This window comes from Microcebus murinus, chromosome 2 (assembly GCF_040939455.1).
Source record: "Microcebus murinus isolate Inina chromosome 2, M.murinus_Inina_mat1.0, whole genome shotgun sequence".
NCBI classification, from domain to species: domain Eukaryota; kingdom Metazoa; phylum Chordata; class Mammalia; order Primates; family Cheirogaleidae; genus Microcebus; species Microcebus murinus.
This window is the reverse complement of record NC_134105.1, coordinates 104,842,520-104,852,138: the sequence shown is the minus strand read 5'-3', so window position 1 is coordinate 104,852,138 and position 9,619 is coordinate 104,842,520. Positions and strand designations below refer to the sequence as shown.

General features: G+C 54.2%; 1 protein-coding gene across 1 annotated transcript; it reads left to right on the top strand.

The window, feature by feature from the left end:
• Positions 1–417: 417 nt before the first annotated feature.
• CRABP2 (cellular retinoic acid binding protein 2) lies at positions 418–5,842 on the top strand. Its single transcript, XM_012767708.2, has 4 exons — positions 418–1,105; positions 4,419–4,597; positions 4,808–4,924; positions 5,375–5,842. The coding sequence occupies exons 1-4, from the start codon at positions 1,036–1,038 to the stop codon at positions 5,423–5,425; spliced, it is 417 nt and encodes a 138-aa protein (XP_012623162.2). The 5' UTR covers positions 418–1,035; the 3' UTR covers positions 5,426–5,842.
• Positions 5,843–9,619: the final 3,777 nt, after the last annotated feature.

Sequence of the window (9,619 nt, the reverse complement as noted above, 5' to 3'; positions counted from 1 at the left end):
CCCTCCCATCTAGGTGGCAGCGCGGCAGCGCCCGGGGCTCCGGGACTCTGTCCCCGCCTCCCCTCCCCGCCGTCTGCCGCCTACCGAGACCCCCTCGAGGTCGGGGGAGCAAAGCAACAGCGAAAGCGCTTTAATAAAGAGCTCGTGTCAAGTGATTGGCTGTGACCTCTGCCCTCCCCAGCCTCGCACCCCGGGCTCCTGCTTAACCCTTCGATGTCCGCCCAGTGCATGAAGATGAATGAGTAGCCTTGTGCCTAATTCCAGAGTCCCCAGGCACTACCCAAGCCCGAAGCCGGCTGGGGGCTGGGGGAGGGTCCCATCCTCTCTGAGTAGTTCCAGCAGGGGGCGCCGTTGCCTCACCTAGGTGCCTGCCCCCTGGAACCCCGGCTCTGAGTTCAGAGCCGTCCCACTGAATCTAGTTCAGGTTTCAGTGGAGCCGGAGCTCAGCCGCCCATTCCCTTCTCCACCCAGCTCTGCCTCGAGATCTGGGGTTGAACCGCTGGTGGGTCGCCGAGTGTCCGCCGCCAGAGAGTAGAGTGCACCGAGTTTGGAGGGGACAAGGGGGAACAGGCGAAACGTGGGAAACACAGGTGGGGAACAGCCACGCGTGAGCTCCGAGCATCTGCGCCCCAGGCTAGGCGTCCCCCGCTCTCCGCTGAGAGCGCAATTCAAGTGCTCGCCTTCTGTCCGCTCCCCCTTCCGCACGCTAGCGCGGGAGAAGGCAATCTCAGCCTCCAGCGAGCACTAGACCCACCCACAGGGCTAAATCCAGAGGTTGGGGGCTTGAGCGCAGGGCCCCCCAGATGGGGGGCGGAGCAGGAGGCGGGGCCGCCTCAACCGGGCAGGGGCGGGCCGTGCAAGGTATAAAAGCTGTCCGCGCGGGAGCCCAGGCCAGCTTTGGGGTTGCCCCCTGACGCGTCTTGGTTCCTGAGTCTCACCACCCAGCGAAGGCGGCAGCGACTTCTTCGACTAAAGGACTCAGCGTCCAGTGCTGCAGCCGAGGGATCTAAGGGCACTGCCACCCGCGCCGCCACCATGCCCAACTTCTCTGGCAACTGGAAGATCATCCGATCCGAAAACTTTGAGGATTTGCTCAAAGCGCTGGGTAAGGAAGTTTTCCAGCCCCCGGGAGAGGCGAGGGGGACCTGGAGTCCTCAGAGGTGAAGGTGTGAAAGAAAGAGGGACCGGAATTAGGGGCGTGAGAGGCTGGGCATCTGCATCCCCAGAAAAAGGGGCAGGACGCCTGCGTCCTGGGGCGGTGGACCCGGACGCCTAAATCCTGCTTTCTCCCGCGGGGCGCCCACCGGTGCCAGCTCCAGCGGTGACTCAGAGCCTGTGAATCAAGTAGAAACCAGAAGCACCAGGTCGGTCTTCGGGGGGAGGGAGGGCTGGCCTCAGCGCCGAACCAGGCTGACCAGGGCACCTGGCTCTCCGCGGTTCAAAAGCTGCTGCTGATGGAGCTGTGAAACCTGCATCCAGGCTGGGAGCCTGGTTACCTAGCCAGCCAAACCCCTCGGAGACATTCCAACCCCGTTCCTGGGTGTCCCCACCCCATCCCCCGCCGGTAACCCAATCCCTAGGGCAGGTTCTTTGCCCCTGCTCCTGGCTCCACCTACCAGGTGATCCGTCGCCCCAGTGCCCCCACCCCATTCCTTCCCCCTCTACACTTTCCACTCCCCGCCCCCCATCTGTGAGACAAATAGTTTCCTACAGCGAGCAGCTCCAGAGACCTAAAATCGCTCTGAATAATTATCACTTTCTTGGATTTCAACAAATGGCTTCATGTGAAACTCGGACCCCCCATTTCTAAAAATCCAAGTTCCCACCTCCCTCCCTCCCCAGAAGGGCCTGGGCTACAGCCCCGCTGGGTGTGTTGGTCCAAGGTGGGGAAAGCTGACTCAACCCAGGCTGCCTTTCCAGCTTTCCCCACCCACATTCTGCCTGCCCTATGGGGTCGGCCTGGGGAAGGGGAGAGAGCCAGAACTCATGCCTGGAAGAAGGCTCTGGAAAGATATGGAGGCTAATTGTGGACCTCAGTCCTTGCAAAGCGTCCTGGGAGCCCTGGAGCCCAAGGGCATACATGCCACTTGATGCCGGTTGGGCAAAGGGGGTGGGGAGGGCACCTTGTGTGGGACAGGGGACTGTTGGAGTGAGTCTGGACCTAAGAAGGGTCTGGAATGCTGTGAGGAGAGCAGGGGTTTCCATCATTCATTGCTGTTAGTTATATCTGCAATCTAACGACGATACTTCTTGTAGTCATGTCAGTCTTTCTTGCTCTGCTCCTGCTGAAATGAAAGACCAAAGGATAAAAATTTTCCCTGCAGAAAGCCTAGATGCCACTCACTCCCCATCTTCTCTGGATTCTGGCCCCTCTCCCCAGTGGGTGAGGCACATCCCTAGGCCCCATCTGAGGAGTAAGATCCAAAGCCCAATCCTGCTGTCTGTCTTCAGTCTGTTTGTCCTCCCTGCAGGGTCTCTCAGAGCCACGTGCCCTCCTCAGGCCCTGCTAGGGGGCAGATTGAAAACAGACCCGTTAGACAAACACAGTCCTGAGTCAGCCAAGGTCACTGAGCAGGGCCCCCAGCTCCGTAGAGCTGTCGTGCCTCTGCAGGAACCTCAGTCCGCTCACATCCCCCTTTGCCCTAATCAAGGGCCCATCTCGTGGTGAGGGATGCGTGGGTATTTGGGGGTATCTGTCCCATCCAGTATCATGGTCATGGCACATAGCAGATTCTGTGGCTGTAACAGGAAAGATTAGCAAGATGGACTTCCCAGGGAGCAACAGAGAATGAAGTAGCCTCTTTGTCCAAGATGTGCCTCTTCTAACAAGTCAGAACTTTCGGACCTCAATAATTTCTCTCTGGGCAAAGAGATCGCAGCCTCCCTCCCCTCCTGTTTGGAATAGGCTGGGTATGCCTATTTGGCGCTGAGGGGGAAGATGATTTGTTTCTCATGGAACCCAGGTCTGGAGGAGGGCCAGGGAGTTGGCCAGAGCAGGGGCAGGGCGTCCTGCTGCCTGGCCAGGGCCCTGCCTTCTGACCTACTGCATCTCTGGATCTGGTGGCCAGGCCAAGTGCGGTGGGGATATGGGGCCTGTGCCCCTTCCTGACAAGCCTCCCTCGCTGCTTGTCTTCCTACCAGTTGGGGTGCACTCCTGTTCCTCCCACCCGTCTTAACAACCGGGGAGCAGAGAGAAGGGGTTCAATCTGGGGAAAGATATGGAGCACACAGGGAGTCTGAATCCACAGAGGCTAAGTGAGAAGGCCTGACCACCTGTGGGGCACTGGGGGATCCTGGGGGACAAATCGGGGAAGGGGGACAGGGGTGTGACTTTTTGTGTTCCCTCTTGTCATGGCAAAGTTCCCTTGAGGGGAGTGGGGCACAGGAGCCTTCCAGGAAGGCAGGTGAGCAGGCAGCTGGATGCAGGAAACTTTAAGCCCCAGCTCTGGCTTTTCACCTTCCTTTTATCAGTAACAATAATAGCAAGAGTAATAGTAGCCACTTTTTCCTGAAAACTTCCATGTGTGCCTGGCACTGTGTTTTCTAGGTCCTAAACATACAACATCCCATTTGATAGGATTTAAAAAAGCGATTATTTCCATTTTACAGTCAAAGAATCTAAGGTTCAGAGAAATTAAGCCATTTGCCCAGGGCCGGCCAGCCAGCAGCCTGCAAGGGGGCTAAGACAGGAGGAAATCACATCGAAATGGATCTCACTCCAGAGCCTCTGGCGTCCCCTCTGCTGGCCATTCTGGGGAGGGAAACCATTGCCCCATTACTTCCCCTGGTGAGAAACCGGTTCCTCATTGTTGGGAGGGGCAGAGACTGGGCAAATGAAGACCTACCTAGCACCAGACAGGTGAGTAGATAGAGCAGAGAGGGAGGTGGCCCCTGATTCCCAGGACATGAGGGGTGAGCCCTGGCTGGGGAAGGCCTGCCCTGCACTTGGGCAGGGGTGAAGACACAATGACTCTGATGAGCCAACCCCAACACAGGATCTCAAGCCAGGGTGGCCAAAAGGCCAAAAGTGAGGTGAACAGAACCAAGGTGACCCCATAGCAGGACGTTTGCTGGGTGAGGGACTAGGGAGACGCTGCCCCTGAGGATTCTGGGAATGAAGAGCTGAGCCCTGGGGAGCCCGATCCAGGCCTGCTAACTCAACAAGGTGGGGCCACAGCTAGAAGCAGGATTCCCAAAGGCAAGGCCCTCTCAGCCCCTCCCCGCTAAACCCCTCATCTTTCAGATCTACATCACCTGCCAACTCCTACAAGGTACTTTCCTGGACACCCAGGCAGCAGGCAGACACCCCCTGCCCCAAGCAAGTCGCAGACCAGCCTGCTCCAACTGCCTCATGTGGGAGGATATGAGACAGGAGCCTGGAGCATCCCTACAGCTGAGCCTCTCCCATCTCCCCGCAGGGGTGAATGTGATGCTGAGGAAGATTGCTGTAGCCGCAGCATCCAAGCCAGCAGTGGAGATCAAACAGGAGGGAGACACTTTCTATATCAAAACCTCTACCACTGTGCGCACCACGGAGATTAACTTCAAGATCGGGGAGGAGTTTGAGGAGCAGACTGTGGACGGGAGGCCCTGTAAGGTGAGTGCTGGGAGGGGCCCCTGGGGTCATGGCATCCTTGCCCTGCCCCTTCACATGCCATTTTCCAGTCTTTCCCAGCTGCTTCTATCCATTCCCAATGGAGAAAGCCCCTGGGTAGTGGTGGGGGGAGAAAGGGAGTCTATCCCTTATCCCTCTCACTGCATTGTCCCTGCTGTGGGCCCAGCTCACTTGGCCACCCGTCTCTTGCAGAGCCTGGTGAAATGGGAGAGTGAGAACAAAATGGTCTGTGAGCAGAGGCTTCTGAAGGGAGAGGGGCCCAAGACCTCCTGGACCAGAGAACTGACCAACGATGAGGAGCTGATCCTGGTAAGTCCTCCTTCCCCCCAGTAGCAAAGCCAGTGCTGCCTTTGGAGATGCTCTGGGAGACTCCAAGGTGCAGGAGGTTCAAGAACAGCCATGGCTGATCTCCCTACCCTCCTCGTGGGACCGCTTGGATGGGACTAAGTTGTCCCTATCCCATATGGGGCCCTTGTGTGAATTAGAAATGGTGTCCCTTTTGTGCAGAGCGAAGGACATATACTGAGCTCCAGGGGGGATCTTCCTGGCTTGGGGGAGAGGATAGGGCCCTGGGGGGCTCTACTGCCACCTCCCTGCAATGATGCCCGGGCATTCTGGGACCAGCTCCTGCCTGTTGGTCCTGAGCCAAGAAGCAAGTTTGGACCTGGAGGCCAAACAGCATCTCCATTCAACTCTCCCCTTCCAAAGCCACAGGACCCCAGGGGTCACCCAGGCTAACAACTCCTTCTGTCCTTCCAGACCATGACAGCAGATGATGTTGTGTGCACCAGGGTCTACGTCCGAGAGTGAGCGGCCATGGGTGCAAAAGCTGCTGGAGCCCACCGCCAGCCAAGCTCACCGCCCTACTTCACTCCCACCCTCCCTGCCATTCCCTCCTAGGCTAGCTTCTCCCCTTTCCCCTTCACTTCTGAGGGTCACTGGGATGTATCTTGCAGGGTCTTGCTTTCTTTGACCATTTCTCCCTTCCCTTATAACAACAAAGAGGAATGGCTTGCAAGAGCCCAGATCACCCTTTCCGGAATCACTACCTCCCTCCCCAAGTCAGCAGACCGTCCCCAAACCAGCCCAGGGCAGAGTCTCTCAGTAAAGGAACCTGAGGGCCTAAGAGGGAAAGACTGGTCCTCTGGCTTCCACTCTGTCCGTGTAGCCTATTCAGTTTAGAATATTTATTTGTTAATTTTATTAAAACGTTTTTAAAAAACTAAACCTGTTTGTGGCTCATTGGGAAAGGGGTAGATAAGTTGTCTGAGTTCAGCTTTAATCGGTTCAGCTTTAATCTCTGAAATGTACTGTGGCAAGAGTTATGGTTCCAGCAGCATGATCTGAGTTGGACATCAGGGAGGGGACAGTCCTCCTGGTCACCCTTCTGACCACCACCCCTTCATCTGCTGCTGAATCCACAAGCTTCACCTTTACTTCTTCTCCTCTGGCTTCTAAGGTCACAAGGGCCTCCTCCTCCTCCTCCTCTTGACCTTTCAGTTGGGGCGCTGACTCCCATCTTCTCCTCCCATGTTTTCCATGGTGGTGACCCAGCTTCCTCCTCCTCCTCTGTCTCCAATTGTTCTTCTCTTTCCTCCAGGCTTGGCCTGTGGGTGACCCCAGGCCTGGCCTTGGCCTCCCACATGGTACCAGATGAGTTCACCCACACCCACAAGCTGACCTTGCTCCTGCCTAGGTCTCTCTGTGAGAGGTCCCATGCTGCCTGTCAGCTCTCTGTGTCAGACACAAGCCCATCTCTGCCGCCATCCTTCCTCCTCGGCCTCAAAATCTCTCGTACACTCTTCTGCCCCTGGCTTCTAGACCTTCCAGGCTCCTTGGAGCCTCCCCTCCACACTCAGGTCTATACCAAGTCTTCCCAAATTCCAGCATGATCTCTCCAAAACTCTCCTCTCCTTCCCCAGGCCACTGCCCTAGACCAGACCTTCTTGTCGCTCACCTGGTTTTACAGAGCAGCAGCTTCTAACTGGTTTGCCTGTCCTGCTGTCTCCACTATCACAGCATGACAGAGGGAAACGAGCACAGGTGTTGGAGTGAGAGGGACTCAAATCCTGGTTCTGCCATTTGCTAGCTGTGTGACCTCGGACAAGTTACTTAGTTTCTCTGACCCTTAGTTTTTTGCACTTTTAAAACACAAAATAGGCCGGGCGAGGTGGCTCACGCCTGTAATCCTAGCTCTCTGGGAGGCCGAGGCAGGCGGATTGCTCTAGGTCAGGAGTTCGAAACCAGCCTGAGCAAGAGCGAGACCCCGTCTCTACTATAAATAGAAAGAAATTAATTGGCCAACTAATATATATAGAAAAAATTAGCCGGGCACGGTGGCACATGCCTGTAGTCCCAGCTACTCGGGAGGCTGAGGCAGTAGGATCGCTTGAGCCCAGGAGTTTGAGGTTGCTGTGAGCTAGGCTGACGCCAGGGCACTCATTCTAGCCTAGGCAATAAAGCGAGATTCTGTCTCAAAAAAAACCAAAAAAACAAAAAAACAAAAAACCACAAAATGATGTACTTTAATGGCTTTCTAGTACAACTAGGAAGTTCTAGCTGGGTCTATCTTCAGATGTGGCTAGGTCCAGAGTTTGTCATCAGCTTCACCCTGTCCACACATTCTGCTCATCTCTGTTTCTTGTGTGCATTGGCCACATTCAAACACACAAGTTTTCTCCAACACAAGGGAAATTGACTCCTGATGCCCCAAGCTTACATAGTCACAGCTTGAGATCCAAAAAGAAGAGAGAGTCACTCCCAGGGTCCATATCTTCAACATCCCAAGACAGTTTGGTTCTACTTGGATCACATGACCATCCCTTGGACTAGCTGCTGTTGGCAGGGCAAAGGGTCAAACCACTAGCCAGGACCAGACCTCATGCCACACTCACGGCCAAGAAACAGATAGAGCACTGTGACAATACCTCCAGAATCCCAAGGGATGGGAAGAAGCAGTTTTCCAATGAAGAGGGTCACCTTGACCTTCAGAATTCTAATCTATAAAATAGCAATTGTAAACATCTACCTCACAGGATGGTCATAACAGTTAAATAAACTAAGTCTTAACTGGGCTTGGTGGCTCACGCCTATAATCCTAGCACTCCGGGAGGCCAAGGCAGGAGGATTGCTCAAGGTCAGGAGTTCAAGACCAGCCTGAGCAAGAATGAAACCCCCGTCTCTACTAAAAATAGAAAGAAATTAGATGGACAACTAAAAATATATTTAAAAAACTTAGCTGGGCATGGTGGCGCATGCCTGTAGTCCCAGCTACTTGGGAGGCTGAGGCAGGAGGATTGCTTGAGCCCAGGACTTTGAGGTTGCTATGAGCTAGGCTGACGCCACAGCACTCTAGCCTGGGCAACAGAGTGAGACTCTGTCTCAAAACAACAACAACAACAACAACAAAAACTAAGCTAAGTCTTATTAATCACAGAGCACTTAGGTTAGGAAGCGCTTAAAAAATGACAATCCTTGGGTATATACGTACATAATCAGTGGGACGCGCACCATCTAGGGGATAGACAGGCTTGAAGCTCTGACTCTAGGGTGGGGGGTGGGGGGGAGGTAACACACGTAACCTAAACATTTGAACCCCCATAATATGCTAAAATTAAAAAAAAATGACAATCCTATTTCTCTGATCCATTTTCCACAATTCTGCCAGGGGGTTCTTCTAAAACAGAACTTTTATCACTATTTAAAAAACAACAAAACTAAAACTTACCTTAGCTGAAGCCTCTCTTTTGTCCAGGATGAAGTCCAAACTGGTATTAGAGGCCCTAAAGGGGCCCTAAAGACATGGCCCCTAGTCCTTACCACAGATGGCCCACCCCAGATGGCACGGTTTGCCATCCTCCCCGCCCATTGGCACCCGGCCTTCTCCAAGCCTTAGCTCCTTGCCTAGCCCAAAGCAGCCTTTGCCTCCATTAGTGCTGACAGTCAGTGTCACACTTCATAGCCTCTGTGTTGCAGGTGAGCCTCCTCTCCCTGCAAGACCAGGGTGCCTGGGGCAAGGGCCTCTTGCTCCTCTTCCCAGAGAAGCCACATGCTACAGTTGAGGGCAGAAGGCCAGGGCCAGGGAGTGGGGAAATGGCATCCAGAGCCCTTGAGCAAGTGAGTCCCCTCCCCAAGTGTGGGGTGGGGAAGGTGAGGGGCTCCCTCATTTAATCATCCAACTATTCGCTAAGAGCCTCCCAGGAGCTGGGTACCCTGGTAGGTACTGGGAACACAGAAATGAAGCAAATAGACAAGCTCTCTGCCCTCACGGGGCCTGTGGGGGAAATATACCTTTAGTGGGGAAATACAGAAAGACAGACAAAAAATAAGTGCACTGGCCAGGCACGGTGGCTCATGCCTGTAATCCCAGCATTCTGGGAGGCTGAGGTGGATTGGATGAATCTTCAGAGCTTAGGAGTTCAAGACCAGCCTGAGCAAGAGTGAGACTCCGTCTCTACTAAAAGAAAATAGAAATTAGCTGGACAACTAAACATATATAGAAAAAATTAGCTGGGCATGGTGGTGTATGCTTGTAGTCCCAGCTACTCAGGAGGCTGAGGCAGGAGGACCCCTTGAGCCCAGGAGTTTGAGGTTGCTGTGAGCTAGGCTGACACCACGGCACTCACTCTAGCCTGGGCAAAAAAGTGAGACTCTGTCTCAAAAAAAAAAATAAAAATAAATAAGTGCACTAATAAATACATAATTGCATATTGTGGTAAGTTCTGTAAAGGAAAAGCAGTGGGGAAAGAATAACAGAAACAGGGAGGAGTAGCAGGTGAGCAGGGGAGTCAGGAGAGGGGTTTGTAGGATTGGCAGAGTACAAAGCAGAGGGGAAGATGCTCTGGGCAGAGGGAACCTCGAGGTAAAGGCCCCTAGGCAGCAAAGCATTTGGGGCGCCAAGGTCCCCGACTGGAGTGCAGGGAGGCTGGAGGGCCCCAGAAGGATCTAAAGGCCACACTAAGTACTTCTTGTTTCATTCTAAGAATAATGAGAAGCCATCAGAGC

Excerpts from the sequence above, each read along its gene's own strand:
- CRABP2 (XM_012767708.2), top strand. The coding sequence starts at position 1,036 with ATGCCCAACTTCTCTGGCAACTGGAAGATCATCCGATCCGAAAACTTT. Across the intron at positions 4,598-4,807 it reads TGGACGGGAGGCCCTGTAAG|AGCCTGGTGAAATGGGAGAG; the intron begins GTGAGTGCTGGG and ends CGTCTCTTGCAG. Across the intron at positions 4,925-5,374 it reads ACGATGAGGAGCTGATCCTG|ACCATGACAGCAGATGATGT; the intron begins GTAAGTCCTCCT and ends CTGTCCTTCCAG.